The 24,828-nt window shown below is 47.2% G+C and overlaps 1 protein-coding gene across 2 annotated transcripts in view; it reads right to left on the bottom strand.

Moving 5' to 3' along the window:
• The window catches only part of MMP14 (matrix metallopeptidase 14), a 56,384-nt gene that overhangs the window by 7,242 nt on the left and 24,314 nt on the right, over positions 1-24,828 (bottom strand). For both annotated transcript variants that reach the window (XM_083188963.1, XM_083188955.1), the window contains exon 2: positions 1,894-2,042. In XM_083188963.1, coding sequence (XP_083045089.1) covers positions 1,894-1,970 — 77 coding nt within the window. In that variant the 5' untranslated portion in view covers positions 1,971-2,042. The remainder of the gene's footprint in view (positions 1-1,893; positions 2,043-24,828) is intronic.

The following is a 24,828-nucleotide window of genomic DNA, read 5'->3' as shown; positions in this document are numbered from 1 at the left end:
GGCAGTCACGTACTTCGTCAGAGGGCCATGCCGACTACACACTGAGTGAAAGCGGCGTGCCGGGGACTCCAGACAGGAACAGACGCGGTGAAGAGAGCCGGGCACAGGTAGAGCTCTACCTGTGCCCGGCTCTCTTCACCGCATCTGTTCCTGTCTGGAGTCCCTGATACGCCGCTTTTACTCAGTGTGTAGTCGGCGTGGTTCCGTGGTCCTGCCGAGTCTGGATGGAGGTTGGAGTCTTGCCTGTGGCTTTATACTTTAAAACTTGTGGTAACCAGCCCACAGCGGTTACCCTAATGGTACGAGTCTTTATTGATTTTATGTGCTGTTGCACTGATCGAGTTTTAATAAATACAGTTTACACTATGGAGCGCTTCTCTATTCTATTCTAAAACAGATCTTCTACCCTGCGAGTCCTGGGTCTTTTGTGGAGGAAGCTTCAGTCCCCATTTTGGACTTGGTGTCTTTATTCATTAATTCTGTCCTGTTAATATCAGCTAGTTGGTGACCGCTTTTAAGCGCAGATTCATCTACCCTTTGTTTTATATATCCCCCCTATTCTTTATATATATATAATGTAACATTAAACTCTGATTATTTACTTTGGACAGGGGTTAATGAATATTACTTGCCAGCGAGCACTACTGTACCCATGCCACTGATTGCACACCAAATTTAAGCAGTGATTACAACCTAACCCCCATGCACAATAGTCCCATTCATCTACTATTCACAGACATTCCAGTATAGTGTTGAGAGGTCAATTATTAATCTGCAAAGTAAGTGGGTGCCCATAGTTTCTCACTGTGTTCATGTGTCTCTTTGTCCCCAGCATACATAGGAGTGCAGCCACATTTTGGAGTACATTTTTATACTTTACTATTAGCATTTTATTTACTTTATGGCGGCTTCCCAAAGCCACCGATTATCTGTGTTACTGCCTGCAGAATTTAAACAGCAATACTATTATATGCTCAACCATTCTGCAGGCAAAACTGAGATAATAGGAGGTTTTAAAAAGTCATGAATATCATAAATACACCTGTGTTTCTGTCACTGAATCTTATGCCCCTTTCCCACTGCAGCTAAAAAACGGTAAATTGCAGATTTTCAGTGCAATTTACCATTTTAAGGCTGCAGTGGGAAAGTGCCAGAGTTGAAATACCGTTTAAAGCTAAATGGTATTTTAACCCGTTTTTAAAGCAGAGTCCTACAAGTTAAAATAACGTTTAAGAGGCAGTGGGAATGCCTCTTAAACGTTATTTAGCCTCCAGGCAGTCCCAGTGCCTGATGAGAACTAGTAGTTCTCACTTTGTGCATGTGTAATGAGTGCACGTGCATAATAAAGAGCTGCTCATTACATATGCACATATGTAATGAGCGGCTCATTAGTATGCACGTGCACTCATTACATATGCGCAAAGTGAGAACTACTAGTTCTCATCAGGCACTGGGACTGCCTGTACCCTGCATGGACCCCCGCTGCCTCACCACTGCCCTGCATCCCCGTGCAGGTAAGTACAAGGGGAGGGGAGGTGAGGTCACAGGGCAGGTATTGGGGGGTTAGGCACTCTTTACACTTGGGGGGGGGGAGGAATTAGGCACTCTTTACACTGGGGGGGGGGGGTTAGGCACTCTACATTTTACACGGTTCACTGCAATGGGAATGGTACTTAAATGGTATTTAAAACGGTAATCTGCTGCAGTGGGAATGCTAATACCGTTTTAAATACCATTTAAGATTACCAGTACTTTAAACTGGTCTGCAGTGGGAAAGCAGCATAACACTGTTCATGTCGTTCAGGGATAGATGCACAAGAACAGCAACAAGAAGGATGTTAATTATGAGTAACTGCCATCAACTAGGCTTCGCTCACAGGTAGTATCCAATACCTCTCTGTGTTGCTATCCACCTTGCCAGTCACAGTCAGACCATAGAACTTCTGCATAGCAGCGATGGCTTCAGTCATTGATTGTGGGGAGCGTAGTGTGTGCGTGCGGAGGTCTCCTGGAGGCAGGTAGCCATACTGTTGTAGCCAGCCCTGTAGAAACAGAAGAACATGAGAGCTGTCATGATAAAATGTTTTATTAACATTTATGCAAAATGCATTCGGCGTCTCAGTGAGCACATGGCTTCCACATTCTGAAAGTAATTTCCATCCAATTAGAAAAAAAAGGTTGTACACTCCCCCTTGGATATATGTCTGGCATCCTAAGGTACTGAGAGGCTGATTTATCTCTGGATTCAGCGAGGCCATGCATATATGTTAAAAGAAATTATTTTGTCTGGCTGTTTATCAAAATTCACTTGTTGGGGCAGGGCTCCATAAGATTTTAAATTAGTGACACCATTGTGCCCATTGAGAATGATGGGAACTACAGTACATAGAAAATATTTAATAACTAATACCTAATATATCCTAAATTCAGTCAGGAGGGAGGAGGTGGTTGAGGGAGAATGGTGCATGGGGGGGGGGGGGGGGGGGAGGGAGAATGGTGCACGGTGGGAGGGAGAATGGTGCACGGGGAGGGAGAATGGTGCACGGTGGGAGGGAGAATGGTGCACAGGGGGGGAGAATGGTGCACAGGGGGGGGAGAATGGTGCACGGTGGGAGGGAGAATGGTGCACGGTGGGAGGGAGAATGGTGCATGGGGGGAGGGAGGGGGGTGCTGCATTGATCAGCATTACACTGCCTTCGAATTCGAAAACATGTAGAAATCGAACATGTAGAAATCGAAGCGTGTGTACACCCCATAAGAAAAAAATATCTGGAGTGTCACAAAGCATTACCTTGTTCTGGTGTTTATAAAAATAAAAATAGTTATCTGTTATATTATACCGATTATAGTCTTACTAGTATATAATCAGACTGATACTGATTTATCTCATAAACTGTACTATGACAATCTTTGTTAGCAATGTCATAAATGTAATACAATGTCAAACCACAGAGATGGTAACTTATGCAGGCGGTCAGCCTGCCATTATGTCACCCTAGAACAGACTAATTGGGGCTGGGTGCAGGGTGTGTGCATCAGAATGTGATGACCGAGGCAAATAGATCGGATTTTCTGGCTGCAGCTACAGGCAATGGAACAATGAATGAGCCGGAAGGGGCTGAGATTACCAGGTATGTCTGCATTAAGGATGGTAGATTAGAGGATCCGTGTTAATATTTGGATCAATCAGGGAATGTTACTTATGAGTCGATACGGTGCATTAATGATCATGGGAAAATCAATCTTTTTTTTCTATCCAAATAGCTAATTAGTTCACGCACACAGGAGGCCCTCTTCATTCACATACTGTACCATGACAGATCGCCTCCCTAAGGGGTACATTTACTAAGCTGGGAGTTCTAAGATTGGATGTTGTCCTTAGCAACCAATCAGATCCTACTTCTTATTTATTTAGCACCTTCTACAAGATAATAGATAGAATCAGTTTGCTAGGGGCAACATCCCATCTTCACTAGAACTCCCATCTTAGAAATTACCCCTTACAGCGCAAACCCGGGCATTTACTGATTAGGCCGATATATCATGATATATCATGTGCCTGTATCAATCGGCCCAACAACAGACTTCTAATATCACAATATATCTCGCTATTTGAGGAATATCGCTAGCCTGAATTTATGGGAAGACGCAGCCTGTTACAGACCTGAATGTGAGCCTGGCAAATGACTTAGGGGCCTGATTCAGAGTTGATCGCAAATGCTAAATATTTCCCAAATGGGCATAGATTTGGGTGGGGTGTGTTTCAACTGAAATCTAAATTGCAGTGTAAAAAGAGTGCAGTTAGTATTTTTAGTGAGGGAGAAACCCGCGCAGTTGAAAACCAAACCATTTGCGCACATATTGTCATTGCTTACAACATGGAATCAGAGTCTAGATTAAGCGAGGGCTGCCTAAGCCAGAGCGTACTTAAGAGGCTTACATTTTTTGGGTGGTCAGTAAAGAGTTAATGACTGCTAGTTGGCTAAAGTTAGTTTCAGTTTTGTGGTTAGCCTATGGGAGAGCTTAGGGGCGTGAGCTTAGGAGAGGGGTATATAGGCAGGTCCTTACAGGAAATACTTTCTCTTGCAAAAGTCTTGCAGCCTGAGAGAATCGTGTCCAGTATACCAGCTACCTTCCTACTACCAGCTAAGTCCCCTGTCTGCATTCCCTCATTGTAGCAGCTGCCTTATTCTTCCATGTCCCGTCCCCGCCGCTCCTCTCACCCTCCCCGCCGCCTCCTGGACGGGTACCCCCCCCTCCAGTTCCTTAGTTCAGGTGCTCAGCCCTCTGCACCTTCCTCGCGCCCTTCTTCCCCCCTCGACATTCCTCAGGGTTCCCCCCCTGGGCCTCCCCCTTCCTCAGCTTTTTCCACCCCTGCACCCCCCACCTTCCCCGACCAAGCCACCCACCTTGCCTGCTCCACAGGTCCAGATCCGGGCGCCCCCACGTCCGTCTCAGCGCTGGTCACGCAGGGGGCTGGGATACCATCTCTGCCAGCCCCCCACAGCGCGCCATCCGGCAGCGTTCCCCCGCTCGCCCCCAGCTCCATCCCCCTTCCCTCTGCGCCCGGCATTTCTCTGCCGCCGGGCGCGGAATCCATCTGCGTCCCACCGCCTGCGCCGCAGTGCGGTGACGCGGCGGCCGGCGGTCCCCGGGCACAGCACGTGCCCGATCCCGGCTTCTCCAGCACGGGCGGCGGGACCCGCACAGCCCAAGTTCCCTGCCTCACTGCCCGCGTACCCCCCCCTGCACATCAAGCCTGGGGAGCCAGGGACCTCGCCGGTGCCGAGCACGTGTCCCGGCGCCCTGGGTCCGCCCCCCCATCAGCCATCGGGGAGCCACAGCCGACGGGGCCCCCGGTGGTCGGCCCAAGTCACACTGGGGCCATGGCCGGCCCTGCCCCCGGCCTGCGGTCACATGATCAGGAGCCGGCGTCCACGGCTCCTGCCCCTGGTGCAGCCTCACTACCCCTCCCACCTTCAGTCATGGTTGGGGGGACTGGCCGCTATGAGCCAGGATTCACCCCCCCTGGGCCGGCCCCGCGGCAACCCATCACATCCGTGCCCACGCCTCAGCAACCCTCAGTGAGGGATGAGGTCTTGGGCACCCCCCCAGTCCCCCCCCAAGCTGGCCTAGCCCCTCCCCTGCCACCCGTGGGGGTGGGGGCCAGGGCACATGGAGCAGGACACACTATCGGCGCCCCTATTTGGGACCAGGGAACACCGGGTGGCGGGTTTCCCTTCCCCAATGCACTGGCCGCCCCCATCACAACCCGGACCCCCGCAGGGCATGGTGGCCTGCAGCCTCACGCCTCGGCGGGCTGGGGCAGCAGTGCTGCGACACGTGCTGCCCCCGTCACCGGCATGGTGCAGTTTGTGTCGGCCCAGTCGGCAGTGTCGGCCACTTTCGCCATGCCGCTGCGGCAGTCCCATGCATCAACCCAGTCCTACGGCCAGGGCGATTGGTACCACCCCGGTACCCCCGCCCTGCTGTCTCACCCCTACCAGCATCAGTCCCTTCCGGTGTCCATGACCCCCACGCTTGCCCCACCGTTGGGGCCCCGTTTTCCCCCATCTGGCGGGCCACAGATCACTTGGTCATCCAATGCCTCGCATGGGGCCCCCCAGTCACAGTCCCCTTCAGGCTTCCCTTTCAACGGCCCCATTTGTCCTGGTCAGCAGAATTTATGGCAGCAGCCTTCCTGGCCTGGGCAGCCAGCCTCCCACCTCCAGGGGTCTTGGGGCGGGTCTCCTTGGGTACCTTCATATAGCGTGCCAGCCGGCGCCAATTTGGCGGCGTTGGCCCCGTCCCTGCCCCAAGCAGAGCTGGGGCAGCCACAGCGTTCCCAGGGGTTTGCGGTACCCCCTTCCAGTTTTCTAACACCTTATTTTGTGTCTCCACAAGTTTTTAACAGGTTGTCGTCAGTGGCCAGTGACTCGCCAAGGCCCATTTCTATGGACACGACCTCAGGTGCCCTGACAGCGTTCGCCAGGGTCGGGCAGGGGGTTCAGCCCGCTACGTTGCCGGGACCCCCGCAGGTGCCGGGGCCAGCTGGGAATTCAGCCGGGCTGGTTGAACCATCATCGCTCATTACGACTCCGGGTGCTCCTGCCGTGGTTCCCGTTCCGTGCGCATCGGGGGCCGCTGCTGCGGCCATAGCGGGGACGTCCACTTTGCCTGCAACTGCGGGGCCTTCTTCTGGAACAGGTGAGCCAATTAACACGCACTCCTCCACTTCAGGGCCTTCCTCTACTGACAGCTCCGCCAGCAGCGACGAGTCTGGCGCGTCGGTACGCCCGCGTAAGCTTAGGAAGCTGGTTGCGCGCGCAGTGGCTAGGAAGGTGGGGAAGCTTAACAAGCCCAAGAAGGCGTCTGCGCCAAAGGAACCTCCATTGCATGCGGAGATGGTGCATTGCTCCAATACCGCTGTGACCAGGGGGCTGCGCAAGAAGGTCAGGGACAAGATCAAGGCGGGTAAATTTTTAGATGTCTTCTCAATCACCGAGGATTTGAAGTCAGGGTTTGATGAGGCAAAGAAGCCTGGTGGAATCGGCGAACATGAGTATCGCAGCTTCCACCATTGGCTTAAGGGTTTCATGGTTTTCTCGTCCTGTTACCTGGACGAGAAACCCGAGGAACACCCCAATGTCTTCAAGTACATCTTCATGGTAAATGAGATGTTTTTGAAGTACAGGGGGTTTGTATGGCGGGATTACGACGATAAGTTTCGTCGTAATCAGGAGGGTAATGCCACCTTGCCCCTAGGTTTTAAGGACGTGGAGATTTGGCTGGAAGTCACCAGGCAGATCCCCACGGCGGAGTCACAGGTTAAGAAGCCCTTTCCAGAGGAGGAGGGGGTCACGCCCCCTTCAACTAGAGGAAAGTGCTTTGCATACAATGATTCCAACTGCACGAGAGGTACTAGTTGTCGGTTCCGACATGCCTGCCGAGTGTGCGATGCAGATCACCCCGCCAAGGATTGTAAGTCTGGGGCTGACCCAGATTTGCACGCCGAGACCTCTGCCAGTGCTTCGTAGGCCCCCCTCCCTTATGAGGGCCTCTGCTATGGCGCTTTCGCCCGGATATAATCCTGGTTTGTCTGTGCCGATCCCCCTTTAGTGTCACCGCTTCAGGCTTTGTGGCTGCGGCATAAGGTATTGCTGAAATTGCTTGTTGGGTGCGCAGCGGCCAGCGGGCTTCCTGACTCTTCCATTCAAGCAATGGGAGCGATGGAAGTCCGCTGCATGTAGGAATTATATAAGATTAGATAAGGTTTAGTTGTAGTGCGCCTGTTGCGCTGACCCAAAAACGCTGTTTACTCGCTGGTTTTGGAACAGCTAGTGTTCCGGAATCAGGGGTGTGAAGGACTTTCTTGCATTTTTACCTCCGTGGGTCCTTATTAATTTCAATTCGGCCCACCTCCCCCTTCCGGGACACACGAGAGGTTTTTTATAAAGTTTTCGACTTCACTTGGGTCCATTGTACTAACTTACCTTGTCATACTAATCAATGCACTGTATAATTTCTGACGGTTAGGAACCTTTTCTTTCAGATCCCCCCTTTATTGGTTTGAGGTTATTGTTGAGGGATAAGTTACGGGTTAGTTTAGGGAGGCGGACACTTAGGTAGTTCTTCGTGGGTGGCATGCGGCGGCTCTTGGAGCTTATCTAGCGGCTCTTAGAGCCTGGCGGTGGCGGTAGGGCGTCACGGTCCAGCGGTCACTTGTGGCATGAGAGGGCGCTGGGAGGCACTACCCCCGGGAAAGACGGCGGGGTGTCCTGCCTTTGCGGGGGGGCGCTGTGGGCACTTCGTCAGCGGAGTGTCCACACCAGCCAGAGAAGGGGTGGTGAGACTTCCCAGCGTTAGGTTGTGCCTTAGTCGGATGGGGCCGTCTCAGTCGTCCCCATGTTAATATAAGGTCAGTTGGGGCGTTTTAAGTCGCCGCCATTTTTGATGTGACTAGAGCTGGGCGCCGTGACGCCTTATTGCCAGCCCTTTACGAAGAAGGGTCATACCACATAATAAATATCCTATGGCCTTTAAATCTAATTGTTACGGTGTCCGTGTCTTTATTGTGTCAGCGTGAGTTATTTTTAGTTAAGCTAGCTTAAAGTGTATGTTAAGGTTCCAGCCAAATAAATGTATAGACGGCTTATATAATACTTGCATATGTAACAGAAGCACAGATGTTAGAGTGGGAGAGGGTATGTAATGTGAGATGGGGCTTACTAGCTGGTGTGCATAGACCATCTGTGTGACATAATGCTTGACATGCTTTTTCCGAGTCCAACAATTACCTAAAGCAGTGGTAGCCAACCCTAGCCCTCGAGAGCTACCAACAGTTCACATTTTCCAGACAACCTAGCTGCTGCACAGCTGCACTCATTAATCACTGAAACATTTTAAAAGATCCACAGATGGAGCTAATTAGCTCACATGTGATTCTGTGAGGAGACCTGCAAAACATGCACTGTTGGTAGCTCTCAAGGACTAGGGTTGGCTACCCCAGACCTAAAGTAATACAGAGAAGGGTGTGCACTTGTTAGGGCAATACTTTAATATATACTATTACTCTCTTGTAATATAATAATCATTGGGTTTTATGAACCCTGTGCCTGCATTGTCCCCTTTGTGTATGATGTCATATGACAAATCGTTGGCAGGTGTAGCCAGCACGCTGACACACGGCATGGTATGCATGATAGGGTGTTTGCATGTAGCGTACTAAGGATGCTACGGGAGGCTCTGCCACAGGGTACCATTACAGGCACCCAGCTAGCCGAAACCAAGGGCTGAGGGGCATCCCTAGAGCCATGCGACTTGTGTGGGGGCACTGGTTGCACACCCCTAGTTACTGCCCTTATATTCAATAATATTGGCAGAATGAATGTACAATAATCAGCACTGATGCCCCAGGGCCCTATATGTGTGTCATTTGTATGTTCTCCATGTGTTTGTGCGGGATTCCATCTAGTCAATATGGTTTTTCCCCAGAATCCACAAACATGCATTCTGCACTGTATAATACCCCTTTTACAACAAAATCCCGGATCCGACCCCGTATTTGGAAAACAGCTCAAATCAAGGTCATATACGGGATTTTTCCCATTTACCCTGCGGTGCCAACCCGCATTTGGGCTTTGAAAACACACTAATGAACGGCCTGATGAAAGTGACGAAAAAAATATAAAGACAGCTGATATTCAAATACCAACTGTACAGATACATTGTGCAAGATAATGTCTATGATGACACTATTCCTGAAACCATCTGTAAAGAGATATTTACAATGATTGGAAACCGTGATAAATGTCACAAAGTTTAACAGTGCTTTGTCTTATGAGGAGTTAACAGTTATTTTAATGTCTCTTCAGTGGGAGAGGCGCATTACTGTGCTTGGGGGAAGTTCTGAAGGAGATGATGTATTGTGTCTCCCCTGAGACTACATAAAATAGACACAACTTCAAAGTGAGTGGTGGGGGAGGGACGGTACTGTATATCACTGCAACGCATACAGGAAAACGACTTAATGCTACAGGACAACCTTACACAGATGTAGGGCAGGGAGAGGAAAAGCCAATTGGGAAAAGGGAGAAGACGAGATGTTGTTGTAACTGGTAGCTGAAAAATCCTAAACACATTTTCACATGACCAGTTACGCAAGCTTGGAGTGTTCAGAACAATAATAGTAAAACTTTTCGCAACCATTCATATAAATAATAAAAACACATTTCTGATTCATCAAACTTCCTCTTAACACAAATGATTATTTTAAATAAAATCACAATGGGCCTGATTCAGGTGCGGTTGGAGTTGCATCCTTGGAAGCAGCAGTGAAAGCTCTGTACTGTAATGCAGCAGAATACATATATTAGAAGAAGCAGAGGCCTCCTGCTGCAGCAGTGATCTGACCTTTGTTCTAAGTCGCAGCATTGGATCACTTGCTCAGCAACGGGCGGCCCCATGGTATCCATGGAGATGCTCAAGCTACTCATTGCAGAGGCCAGGAAATCTGTCGAATCCCTGGCCTCACCCCTCCCCATAAATGCACCCATGGGAAATGGACACCGTCATCGCCCCACAAGCAGCAACAGACTAACAATCATTGGCAGTCTGCTGCCGTCCTGCTTCCAACATGGCAGGACCCATTTTGCGCATGTGCAAAATGGATCTTGTGCATAGTGCCATTAATCGTTACTTTGCACATCCTGTAGCAGTAGCTATGCGTTCTGAATAACCCCCAATGGTAAGATTATGTAAAGAAGAAAAAGCACAGGAGGGAAGAAGAGGGCCCTACTTGTGAGAGCTTACATTCTAAAGGTGCATCACATAGTCAGAATTGCTCCAAAAGCTGATAAACACAACGTGTTTAGTCACAGTCAGAGGTGGCTTATGTGTACACCCCTCACTAGCAGCAAAATAGACCAGAGTAGGAATGGGGTTTTCAGGCAGAGGGAGAGTACAGCAAAGGCACCCATGCAACCATGATGGATGAGCATTTGAGGCCTGAATCCCTTATGCCTGTGTGCAGAGCTGGCATTAGGCAAACTAGGCAATTGCCTAGGGCATTTGGAATGCCTAGAGTCATCAGCAGCTTCTACTGATTAAAATGATATGTAGCATGCCTATATTCTGTGTGTGAGTGAGGCTGTATCTGCATATGAAATAGTGTATTCATGGAAATCACTGTAACATAGCATTCCGTATGCAGGTACAGCCACAGTCGCACACAGAATATAGGCATGCCGCATATCATTTTAATCACCAGAAGCTCCTTGTGTGTCCTGGTCACATAACAATGCAAATAAGACGAATTTTCAGCAAAAAAGGCACCCAACATTAGCAGAACTGGCCAGGAGCTGCATGGCCTATTGAGGCAAGGTGTATGAGGAAACATCTGTATCCAAGCAGAGGTCACAGTGTTAGCGGCTGTGCGAGTGCTGTCTGCGGATGTGTAAGGGGCATTATGTGTGTCATGTATAAATGCATTAATAATGTGCGACATATGTGTGACAGGCATTATGTGTGTCATGTGTATAAGGGCATTAATAATGTGCAACATATGTGTAAGGGGCATTATGTGTGTCATTATGTGTATGAAGGGCATTAATAAAGGTTGTCATAATGTGTAAGGAGCATTATGGTTATAAGGACATTAATAATGTGTGTCATGTGTAAGGGGCATTACTGTGTTGTATTATCAGGGGTGCCGAGAGAAAGGGGTAGGGGGTACAAATTGCCCAGGCCACAGTCTGATGGAAGGGCCCAGTGGGGGCCCCGGGCCCCCTCCCCTTAAGTGACAGCAGCAGCTGCAGCTCTTCTCCTCTGCCCAGCACACACTGCTTTGTGCTGGGTTGCAGTGTGGCCATGGAGGTGCTTAAAATACAATATTTTCTCAGGATTTTTTTCTAAGGGTATAATGTGAATAATCTGAGGTGTAACGTATATAAGGTAAAGTGGTACTACTGTATGATGTAACGTGAATAAGGGACACCATCACATGATTTAATGTGAATAAAGTTGCACTACTGTGTGGCATAATTTGAATTCGGGGTACTATTGTGTGGCCATGCCCCTTCCCAACAAGAACACACCCCTGTTTGGGCTGCGCACCGAATGTGTGCGCTGTTTCTATTTAAAATATTGCGGGTAGGGGCACCAAAATGATGACTGCTATGATGAGGATTGATGGTGCTGGGAAAGGGGAGCAGGGTCAGAGGCAGAACTAGTGGCGGTGCTAGGGGGCACCAGCCAAAATCTTGCCTAGGGCGTCACTTAGGCTAGGGCCGGCTCTGCCTGTGTGTGGCCATAAATGTTGTGGTTCCTAGAACTGTGGTATAACTTCTAGTGATTATTCCAATGATAATGTTTGGCTACCATAGGTGCAAGGAGTGCTGCTGCTATGGGGCCCAGAGCTGAAGAGGGCCCATCTTCAATGTCTAAGTAATATGGTCTACATTCATTTATCACTATCAGTTGCTAAATAAGGGGCCCATGTATGACTGACTACTTGTGGATACACTTTCATGCAGCTAATGGGAAGATATGTTAATGTTTCTAATAGCTAATACGTGATTGTCTGCTAGCACCACAGCTGGGGGCAAGTCACTTATTACTGCTGGTTATTTAAACCCAATAATGTGGCCGCCTTTGTGGGTTTAGTTAATGAAGTGTACCTGTGTATATGTATGTATATATTTGTACCCTATTCAGTGTGTGTCATAGCTGTAACTCTGTATGTGGGTGACAGTGATGCTCACTGTGCATGTAGCACAATTTACAGATGTAACTACATCAGACCCAAAGGGGTACGTTTTCTAAGATCGGCGTTCTATTGAAGATGTGATGTTGCCCATAGCAACCAATGAGATTCTATATTCTATTATCTATTATCCTCCAGAAGGTGCTAAATAAATAAAAAGTAGATTCTGATTGGTTGTATGGGCAACAAATCATATTCAATAGAACTCCCATCTTAGTATATTTACTCCAAAGACTCTAAAACTCTATGCAATAGTGCTATGAGATGGATCCTAAGTTTCTGCAATACAGTATTAATATATAACCTTTAACATATCCCAAAAATGATGTGGTACAAGTGTCTGCTAGTGCTTACACCCACAGAGGGTACAATGAGAGCAGTGATCTTATCTGAGAACAGTGCAAGTAGTCATCAGATGAATACCGCCAACCCCCACAAGAGTTATTATATGTAACAACAGAACATTAATTAATTTGCAAACAATAGCTACATTTACATTGCCAATAATTATTCAATATTTCAATATGTGGTGTTGAGGTAGTCAACAAAAACAAAACACCTTTGGAATAAGTGGTTTGCATTGCTGCTTCACGGATTCTGCCCAGGCTGTTGCCGTCTGCGTGACCTTTGTATGTTCTCCCCATGGGGTTTATTCTAGTTCATTCTTTCTGACAAAATCCTTCTTAGATGGACAAAACCATGTGCACTGCAGGGGGGCAGATGTAACATGTGCAGAGAGAATTAGATTTGGGTGAGTTATTTTGTTTCTGTGCAGGGAAAATACTGACTGCATGATTTTACACTTCAATATAGATCTCACTTTGAAGAAAAACTCCACCCAAATCTAATTCTCTCTGCACAAGTTACATCTGCCCCACCCGCAGTGCACATGGTTTTGTCCATCTAAGAAGGATTTTGTCAGAAAGAATGGACTAGAATAACCCCCCATGTTTGCAGGTCATTTTTAGAAATGTTAACAGATTTTCATCTGGGACTTTTGCTCCTTAATGGGCTTATTCTGAGTCACTGGGATCTCTGCACACGTGCAGAAGCAATTCTGTGCATTTTTGCATAAGTCTTTCCTCTAATGAGACTTGGCCAAATCTGTCCCTCTATGAAATAGGGCATTTGGGGGTGAGAATTGGGTGATAGCAATGCACCAAACAGCCATGAATTGGGAGTGGCATGGGATTGTGGTGGATGTGAATATATAGCTGATTATGCATACAGGGGTAGGAAGCCAGTTTCTGCTGCATCTCTGACACCTAGCATGACCGGCAGATAGATATTATGTGAAATTACACACATAAGAGCTATCGTGTGCCTGGGAAGCTGCCAAGGAAATCATGAGACGACTCTTATCTGATGCTGGTTGTCCTGATGTATGGCCAGCTTAAGGCTACCTTTACCCTAAAGGTGCCCATACACTGAGGCGATTTGGTGCGATTTCAGCCAATTGCGACCAATCGACCTGTTAAATCGGACCAAATCGCCTCTCCTTGACATGCAGTCGGGTCCGATGCGTGGTCCCGTGCGCATCGGACCCAACCAGGTGGTCGGACCGGCTGGCTGTCCGACCACCCGTTCTGGGACCTCCCTTCAGGCGGCGAGGCGGGCGGGAAGCAGGGACACATGCGATCCATCACAACGGATCGCATGAGTCCCTGCCACTGGGAAAGTCCCGGCGGCTTGCAGGGAATCGTGTGTCCGAACACTGCTGCGAGACGTCGCAGCAGTGTATGGGCACCTTAAGCCTGATCCTCAGAGCTGCTACTTACAGTCAATCTTTCAAATTTCTGCCACTCCTGTAAAACTGGAGGGGGATGGAGTAAGAAGACCAGTTGTAAGTTACAATATCTTGAAACTTAAGTATGTATGTCGGGGCCAGATGCAGGTCTGGATTTCACCAACCTCTTTTATCTATTGTGCTTTTTACCAGCTTTTTTGCCACAAGGGTCAAGAATCCCTCTGTCTGCAGTATTTTCAGAGTTTGTCTACCTAGATTGCAAACTGCTCCCATAGCGCTTGCATTGTAGAACTGATTACGATGAAGTAATTATATGTTGGCGGATGTGACTGCATGTCCAGAGGTTTGGCTTCACAGCCGTGTATTAGCAGGTCTACCATCTGCAAACCTCCTGACAATTCACATACTGTAGCAAAGGAGAGGAACTTACACTTACTGTAAAAACTAAAAAGACATCATTTTTTCTTTATTATACACAAAGACATTCACACACCTCAGCAGACACAAAACAGCCTATTATATCCAGCCACAAAAGCCACAGAAGTCTTCCCACTGCTGTGGTACACAATGCCCATTGTAAGAAGATGCTGGGCTTTATGTAGGCTGTTTCCATAATGTTGTCCCATCAGCCTTTGTTAGCAATTTCTATTGGTCATTACCTCCTTAAGGTTTACATCTGGATATTCATACTTTCTGATTTGGGATTCTATAACACACTGAGATTCAGAGAACTACAGTATATACAAAGGACCATATAGACTGTAGTAACTGAGAAATCACAGAGGGCTTAGTGTTCTGAGGATTTGAAATATGGAGTCAGTTTTGGCATACAAATTTTAAGGGCAGACTATAAGATGGCACGGGATACGGTCATTGGGTCTACAGTATGCTGGTCGACAAGCATTGGCATACCTCCCAACTTGTAGGGAGACGGAGGAGGGACACATGCATGTGCACCGGAGGCGCGCCAGAAATTTTGGAGCGTGGCCTTTACTCGCGGCTCCCCCACGAGGCCCCGTTTTGACGCTATGGGGGCATGACCCAGAGGCTCTGTGAGCCTCTAGCCATGCCCCCAGCCATTCACCGCTGCTCAGCAGCCGACAGGGGGACTCCCAACAGCCCCCCCTTGCTGTGGGACACTGCCAGCCGTGGGAGGGACGCGGGAATGTCCCCGAAAACCGGCACATTCCCGCGGTAAACGGGACTGTTGGGAGGTTTGCATTGGGTTCGACACCGTTGACATGGTTCTAGGTTGACATGGTTCTAGGTCAACAGGCCATTATGTCGACACAAGCATAAGGTCGACAGTGTCTAGGTCGACAGTCAAACGGTCAACATGGGGTTTTTCATTGTTTTTTGAGCCGACAGGCAGTATTTCATGCCCTACCATCCACTAGGGTGGGGTGGGAGAAAAAAAATAATGTGCCCGAAGCACAGCGAGCGATACAAGGGGAGGCAGTGCACTGTAAACTGTGTCTATGTCGACATTCGGGTCAAAAAATTGTGATAAACCCCATGTCGAACTTTTGACTATCGACCTAGACAATGTCGACATATGCTTGCGACAACCTATTGACCAGTCGACATTTCCCCATGTCAACCTTTCCCCATGTCGACCAGCATGCTGTAGACCAAAAGATCCCAACCCAATGGCACAAAGCCTATATCAATACTCACTGCATTCACAGACATGCATGGCAATAATAGGATCATTTTGAAAATTATTTTTATCACTATAAGGTTTTCTTTATAAGAAACAGTTTTTTCCCCAACCCTGAGTGCATGTAATGTGGCTTTTCTAAGCTACCATATTAGTATTATGTGGGGATATAAAACAGCATTGACAATACTGCCAGTGATATCTGTGCATGTCTGGAATAGGAGTCACACTAAGGTACAATAAAGGAGAGAAGATTAATGTAATGCCAGCACTAGGCATGGAATGGGTTAAACATCCCAGGCTGTGTGTGTGAGACCCTTGGGAAGCATGTGACTCGGGGATCCAATAAGGTGCTTTGGAATGGCAGAGTTAGCTGAACATTAGGGCAGGAAAGGGAGGAGTCTTCCTCTCTTTCCTGCTGAAATTTTCCCTCCCTTCCCTGTGATCATTAGTTGAAAAAAGTTTTTTTTTTTTATGGGGATGTTTTAATCGCGTTGGCTGATAGGCGGGAAAGAAGGCAGGTTAATAGTTTTTAGCCTTCATTACCTGTTGATGCAACGTATATAGATTGTTTTCGGTGCGCTCGCCTATTCATTGACTTAGGCCTTTCGCTCGATCACCCGCTCGGGGGGCAGCGAGACCACCTCGCTGGGTGGTAGTCAATGTAGTAGGTCTAGTGCAGGGCTGGGCAATTGCGGCCCTCCAGATGTTGATGAATTACATATCCCAGGATGCTTTGCATTAGATTTGCTATGTGGCCATGCTGAAACTGATGCAAGGCATGCTGGGATGTGTAGTTCATCAACATCTGTAGGGCCGGTGTTGCCCAGCCCTGGTCTAGTGGATACCGCTTGGTAGGGTAGTTTGATTACGTATGCTGTGTTTGGGGGTGGAGTTTAGTTTAGTAGCCGTTCTTTCTTGGCCACCATTTATTTAAATTAGTTTAATCAAATCAAAACTAGCTTAAATATTTCAAATAATAAATCAGCTAACAATTTCTGCCAAACCTATGTCTCCGAGTCTTTATTTCAGGTTTAATGTTAAGTTAAGTTAAAGGTTTAACATGCTAGAGGTACACACACATGATGTGCTAGGATGTTTATAAACCAAGTTAAAACTTCATGTTAAATATGGTGATGGATGGTAAAATAATATTATTTTCAGAGGACTTCTGGTTTCCATGTACATAATATGTACACAGTAGACAACAGAATATAGTGAATGATTGATACCCCTTTCACACTGAAAATATTTCCTGGGATATAGCACATGAACGCGCATCAATCAGGGAAATGAGTCAGTGTGAAAGGGTCCTGGTACATTATCCCGGGTCCAGTGTTCTGGGATTTCAACCCAGGTCTTGACCAGGGTTGGACCCAGAACGCTCGTGGTCCAGGCGCAGTGTGAACGGCTATCACGGGCCATTGCGATGCTGTCATCTCCCAGCACCACCCCAGCCCTGCCTCCAGATGACGTTACCCGCCCAGCGTTATGCCAGGTCGGGCGGCCAGTGTGAAAGCGCTTGCAAGTCGGCTCGCATGCAGGATTTTGTACCCGGCGTGCAACCCGGCTTGCAAACACTTGCCAATGTGAAAGGGTGGTTTCATTGGGTTTCTTTTTCACAAAATTAAGACCTTAAGCTGAAAAAAAAAAAAGAAAAAAAGAATTGGGAGGCCTATGTGGGTCTCAGCAGTAGATGGGAAGCAGGGCTGGCTGTGCCTTGTACTGATCCATTTATGCATCTCATTCGTGACTCCCATAAGAATCATGCTCCCACTCGACTGTAGCTCCTGCTGGTGCTTAGTGATTTGCAAGCACAGACATGCAGACACACAGATCCTGCAGGCCATGTATAATAAGTACAGGCCAAGATTACTGTGTTCATAGGGTCCATACGAAGTGGTAGCAAATCAGAGGGCTCTAACAGCCTCGGGAAATACAGCAATGATCAGGAACAAATTCCCATGGTTCCCAGGCACATTATTGCTGTGATTCAGTATTCACAACAAAAGTTTGATTATAGTAACAAACATTTACTAATGAGCACCCGTGCTATACCAACACAGCCATTTTCCCTGTCAGAGAAATGTCAATCTAGTTGTAACAGTGACAAAAATGTATTTTCTTTTATAAAATGTCTCTTTTCCCAAATTATCACCATATATGCCCATTAGTGTATTCAGATAACTTTTGGAGATCCAGATGTTGGGGTCATTTTCGAGTGGCATATGGTTGTGTATTAGGATGAATCTTAAAAAAAATATTATTTTAATACTGTGAATATGAATTAATATTCTCTCTCTAAAAGATAATTCATCTAGTAAACAACCAAATTAATTTTGTGCAGATTTCGATTACTTTTTTTACCCCACTCCGCCCCTATACATACCCAACCATCCCAATTGCAGCAGGACAGGTCCGATTTGAGGCCCTGTCCTGTGACAGGGACATTCCCCCATTATGCCACTAAAGTTGAGAGGCATACTGTACAGTACAGCTCCAACTCTATGCTTAGAGTTAAAGATATTTCATATTGTAAGCTACCAGATAAAATCAAGACTCAAACAAAAGTAAATTATTCCTAAAGAAAGAAATTGTGCATAAAAAGCAAATTCTAGTTAAATTATCTCTGGTCATTATAGGGTTCAGCAACAGAAACTGTTGTCCATCTGCAAACCTTGTAATGTTTCCAAGGACACATCTACACATCCTGTTCTATTTCTATCAACAATATGTTCTCTTATTACCTTTATTTTATGTCCATCTGGAGTTTTGACCAGTACGTCTATCTATTCTGCATCTCATGTCCTTAAAGTACCGCTACATTGTAAATGAACAATGAGTGATATTTGCATTCATGAATATATGTGATAAATGTTTTGGCTAGTTTTTTATATTGGCTGTAAAACAACAAGATACACTTCCTGTCTGAAAGCCTACTGATACCCCTTTCACACTGCAGCTCTAAAACGGTATATTGACGATTTTTTTGCCTTTTTAAACGGTTAGAGCTGCAGTGTGAAAGCACCAGTTTTAAATTACCTGTTCAAGAAAACAGGTAATTCAAAAGGGGTAAAAAGAAGGGTCCTACACCTGTTATTTGTGCACTGTGAACGGGTTTGAACCGGTATATTGGATCCTACACTGCTCCTCCCCCCCCCCCTGGTACTTGTAAGCTTGTATGGCCGCCCCCCCCCCCCCTCCCCTGGTACTTGTATGCCCACCCCTCCCCCCTCCCCTGGTACTTGTATGCCCGCTCCCCCCTCCCCTAGTACTTGTATGCCCGCTCGAATAGAAAGTACATTGCTCCCTTATGACTATCTTACAATTTGGGCCGGTACTCTTTACCTAGATGGGCGCCAGCGATTGAAATCGCGGGCGTCGGGGGTAAAAATCGCGGTCATCGCGGGTACATAAAAATCTGCTACCCGCGATGACCGCGATTTTCCCATAGGGAACAATGTTAAAAAGTCTGATTGAGCGCGATTTTCATGTAAAATGCCTCAATGCCCGCGATTTGGCCATAGGAATCAATGTTAAATGGGCTACAGAGCCCAAATAGGCACAATTAACCCTTAAATGTCCCCCCAAATTTTTAACGCCACCCCACGATCCACGCCAACCCGAAGCGTGGCGAGCGCAGCGAGCCCGCGAGGGGCGGCGGTACGCGTCCTCCGACCTTTTCATGCCCTACTATCCACTAGGGCGTGGAGTGAGAATAGAATAGTGTGGCGAGCGCAGCGAGCCACCGAGCCCGAAGCGTGCCCCGCGAGGGGACGCGGATACCTTCACAGTTATACGCGTCCCCTCGCAGGCTTCACAGGTGTCCGTGGCGACGCGGACACCTGTGAAGCCCGCGAGGGGACGCGTTTACCTGTGAAGGTATCCGCGTCCGCTCGCCACGCTTCGGGCTCGGTGGCTCGCTGCGCTCGCCACACTATTCTATTCTCACTCCACGCCCTAGTGGATAGTAGGGCATGAAAAGGTCGGAGGACGCGTACCGCCGCCCCTCGCGGGCTCGCTGCGCTCGCCACGCTTCGGGTTGGCGTGGATCGTGGGGTGGCGTTAAAAATTTGGGGGGACATTTAAGGGTTAATTGTGCCTATTTGGGCTCTGTAGCCCATTTAACATTGATTCCTATGGCCAAATCGGGTCCATTGAGGCATTTAACAGTAAAATCGCTTTGGTCGGGCCATTTAACATTGATTCCTATGGGAAATCGGGTGCATCGCGTCGCGGGCATCGCGGGTACATTTATGGACGGCCGCGACGCGACCGACGCGATTTCCATGTTTAACATGGGTTTCAATGGGAAATCGCGGGCATCGCGTCGGTCGCGTCGCAGCCAGACATAAATGTACCCGCGATCACCACGACGGGCGCCCTTCTAGGTAAAGAGTACCTTTGGGCCTAGGCCAAATACATCTTACAGGCGATAGTAAATATAGACTTGCATAGTAAATATAGACTATTTTTCTAAATAGGGTACACATTCAGACTAACTTTCTATTAGATTCTGGCTATATAGTGCAGGCAAATTCCAGCTTTACCCCCGATGCCTGATTGATTTGTCCTGCAGGAGACCATATCTGTGTGCTGCCACCTCTGACTATGGGGGTTATTCAGACCTGATCGCAAAGCTACTTTTTTCTCAAATGGACAAAATCATGCTGCTCTGCAGCTACCCTGGATGCTGAGAAAAGTCCAATAAGAAATGAAGGATCTGTGATCATGAAACTATTATACCAATAAAGGGCCAGTAACACAAAACTGAGCTTTTTCTATTCTACACAAATGACATTGACAACTCATGCATTGCTCTTACAAATATAAATGAATGCAATAAATCAATGATGGATGATAATTAAGACCCATCCACCATACTTGACAACCTTTAGAGTCTTAGAAAGATGGGGGAGGATCCGCACTGGCAAAAGGATACAACTAACTTAAGTAACCAACATAAGAAACTACACTCTGGATAATTCTGGTAGTTATGGGGATGGTGGTGCGCCCAGCGTTCAATAACAGTATCTAGGCAAAGGGGGTTTTTTTTGGTTGCCAAAGTGGCAAACCAAAAGACAGAAAACGATATTTGGGCGCACTCTTTGAAAATGGAATATAAAGTTAGTTTAAAACATAGCTTTTATTGTAGACTTGTTAAGATGAATGGCACAAAAATTATTTTAAATTATATAATTTCTGTTGTGTGATTAGTCTAATGATCTACCTTAATATAGATCATTTGTTTGTCACACATTATTTTTAATTTACTGCACTGTATCATCGATGGTATCATAACCAAGGTGACCATAGGCTGTGAAATGAGTATAATCCCCAGTGTAATATAATTCAGAAAAAAACTTCAATGTTAATTATGCACACAAGAAAATATAAAATGGGGATTGGTTACCCCAAAGGCACTGTAATGTTGGCTCAGTAAAAAGTGGTAGCTCAGGCAGTAGGCGTCTCCAAGACTATTGATTTTTTTGGACATATAGCACCCTTATTTGGGTTTACCACACCCGTTTTTCTCCAGGGGTTGCCCACCTGGGTACTGCCACAGCACTTCACTGCTTGGCTTCCAAGCAGTACTGCCCCACCCCCTCCTGAAAGTGTTGTGAATGCCGGTATTTGACTGGCAGAGAGAGGAGGTGCGGGGGACCAATGCAGGGGCCCCGCTAAATGCGGGAAGCATGCCCACCCTTACAGGGGCCAGGAGGGGTACCAGATTTCCGTGAGGGTAGGTAAGTATGCCATACACACTGGGTGATTTTGAGCTGAAAGCAGCTCAGTTTTGCTGACCGAGTTGCTTTCAGCTCGAATGCGCCCAGTGTGTACGACCCCACCGCCGCTCACCTGCTGGTATTGCTAGCAGATGAGCGATCGGGTGGATGGCTTTCCATAGGCAAAAAGTGCTCAGAGTGTTTTCAGCCCAGCGGTTTTCCCCATTATTGCTGTGCACACACGCTGGGCAAAAACGTGTGTATGCAGTTTTAAAACGGCTATTCATTTTGGCAAGCCACTCTTTTCTTTACCTGTTCTGACAATGTAGCTGGAATGTGACATGTCTAAGCACCAGGCCCTGCTCAAGTTACCTGTCTAGGTGTTGCCAGATGTACTCTCTAGACCTCAGGAATAAGACCATTGAATAGGCCACTTCAATATTATCCTTTATTTATATAGTGCAACAAGGGATCCGCAGCGCTGAGTTACAGAGTTCATAAACAAGTAAGCAATACTATAGAACGGTGACTTATAGTTCTAGACAGTATAGTACAAGTAGCGGGTATATAAACATATCATCAGACGTTACTGTAATAAGTATTAGAGTGGCATAAAACCAAGGAATAAGATGCTGTCAAAGGAATTATGGAGAGGACTTAAGTAAATAAAAGGATAGGCATATGAGCGAAGAGGGCCCTGCTCGTGAGATCTTACACACTATTACAGAGAAACGCATTACACAGCGATATACAGTGGTCACAGATAAAGCTTGGGCACCATGACAAGAACTCTCTGATTCTTACACCTACAGTGATAAATAAGTATAAACATCAATTGTGCTACTGTATCTCAGTTTGACCTATCTTCTGTCAGCCATGAAGATGTCTCTCAGTATGGATTGCAGTTTTCTGTTAGCTAAAAAGAATAATGGTCATTTCTGATAATAATCTTCTCTACCTACCAATTCAGTGTTTTGGTCCTCTCTTACTGGACATAATCACAATATATATTTTTAGTTATGTTCTACACACGAGACTGAGGAAAGCATGACTGGATGTAATAAACCATCCCGTTATGGATTTATGATGAACAGAACAGAACGGGAGTGGTATGACGCCCCGACAGTCGGGATCCCGACAGTCGGGATCCCGACAGTCATTATCCCGACGTCGGGATCCCGACTGCCTGGCCTCAGACAGCGTGGCCAGCGCAACAAAGCCCCTTGCGGGCTCGCCACGCTGCGGGCACGGTGGCGAGCTACGGTCGCCATCTATTCTATTCTCCCTCTATGGGGGTCATCCGGCACCCAACAGAACTATAATAGAATTGTACAAAATGATAGCCCCAACAATTGGCTATTGTGAATGTTTTTAAGTTTTGAATCTTTTAAAAGAAGATAATGCTAGATCACCCTGTTTGGCATAGTGAGACACTCTTTGGATCACTAATACCCCTTTCACACCAGAAATGCAGGGACAAACCCGGGAATTGCATTCCCGGGACAAACAGGGACATTCCCGGGTTGGGACCCTTTCACACCAGAAAAGTCCCTAGATTTTCTGGTGTGTGAAGGAGGTGGGCAGTTGGCGGGATGGTGTCGGGCAGTCGACGGGATGGCGGCGGAGGTGGTAAGAATACTCACCCCGGTTGCTGGTCCTCCGCGCAGGCCAGGGATCCACACAGGCGGCGGCGCAAATGACGGGACAGGCGGCGGATGAAGATGACGCAGCTCTCCGGCGCCCTCACTGCCGCGGGAGAGCTGCGTCATCATCATCCACCGCCTGTCCCGTCATTTGCGCCTGCCGCCTGCGTGGATTTCCTTCCGGACAGCACACAGAGGACCGGCAACCCGGGTAAGTATACCCTACCCCATTCACACCAGCCAGGTCCCCAGGTTGAACCCGAGAACAACCCTGCTACCTAGCAGGGTTGGATTGCCGGCAAATTAGCCCAGTAATTTGTCCCGGGTACCTTTCACACCAGCGGTAGTACCGGGTTGTTCCCAGACTCAACCCGGGAATTTAGGCTGGTGTGAAAGGGGTATTACTGTATATTATCTGTGGAAACTTAAAATGTATTAGATCTGATGTGTATTGTCAATCAAATCCTTTTTTTTTTTTAAATCCTTATGTTTTGTTTTGTATTATTTCAGGTGTCTTTGATTACAATCAGCGCTGCAAATTCCTCTGGCAGTTACCACATGCACATTAGTAGTAACATCAAGGTCTGGCCCAGAAGAACGCAGATGAGGTTAAGTAGTCACTGCCTAAACAGATGATTAAACACTGCCTGTCAGCAGTATACTGTAGATGAGGCATCATTGGGGAAATACATAAAGCTAAAAAGCATGACCTGCACTATATGGACACCCGCAACACTCCTTATACAGCAATAATACCTTTCTCTATCATTGGCCTGGAATGTAGTATATGCTTACATAGGCAATTTGGGAGGGCAGTCTGGCAATGTATTTAGAATTGTTACTGGAACAATTAAAAACCAATACAAAATCATATGTTCCTTTGCTTAAATTCCTTGTATGCCAGTTTAATGGATCCATTCTACAGTATGCTTTATTTATTTTCCATTGAGGTGTTACATGCTTCCAGTCATAAAAGGATCATTAGAAACTAGAACGCACAATATGCCCTATATAAAGTTCTACTTGCAAATGCACATTAATGTAATGTAATCGCCAGATTTACATATAGATTTGTGTAACACAGGCCCTTATTCTGATTGATGCGTACTTTTCCGCATACTTTCGGATAGCGTCTTTACGGCGTCTGCGCATGCGTGGAGAACGCAACGCGCATGTGCCACGCATTGACTCCGTACCTGTTCGGCCAAATCCCGTACAAAACTGTGCACCGCAATCAGTCTGGAAATATGGGCGTATTATGGGCGTCATGCGGAATGACACATGGGCGTAGTTTAAAAGTGGGCAAAACTGGGAGGAAACATGGGCGGACACGGGGGAGTACACTTATGTTGGGGGGCGTGCATTCGGATAGCACTCCGAATGCACGCGAACAAAACCGATAGAAATGTGCGGTGTCCATAAGTCAAGTATTGCTTTGTGGAAACCACTCGGTCTTGCGGTAGGCGAACGGAACGCCTAATGACTACAAGCATTAACACCTGAACCCAATACAATCGACTCCTTTACTCATTACTCACTAATAGGACGCTTGTCAGTGCTTTAATTGAAACCATTGCTGCTTCAATTGCTGTAAGGGTTAATGTGTGCAATGCATGTGTTAGGCATGGTTGTAAGGATATATTGGCATATAATTGATTCCAATTCCAAATAAACATTTTTTTATGAGGATAGGTAATTGAATAAGTGGGTCATGTGATGTATTGCAGAATAGACATAAAAGTGGGTAGTTTTGCGTAAATACACCGCTTCCGTGCGGACGGACCGCTTGC

This window comes from Crinia signifera, chromosome 1 (assembly GCF_055691185.1).
Source record: "Crinia signifera chromosome 1, ASM5569118v1, whole genome shotgun sequence".
Taxonomy (NCBI): Eukaryota; Metazoa; Chordata; class Amphibia; order Anura; family Myobatrachidae; genus Crinia; species Crinia signifera.
The sequence above is the reverse complement of the archived record's forward strand: the minus strand, read 5'-3'. Positions and strand labels throughout refer to the sequence as shown.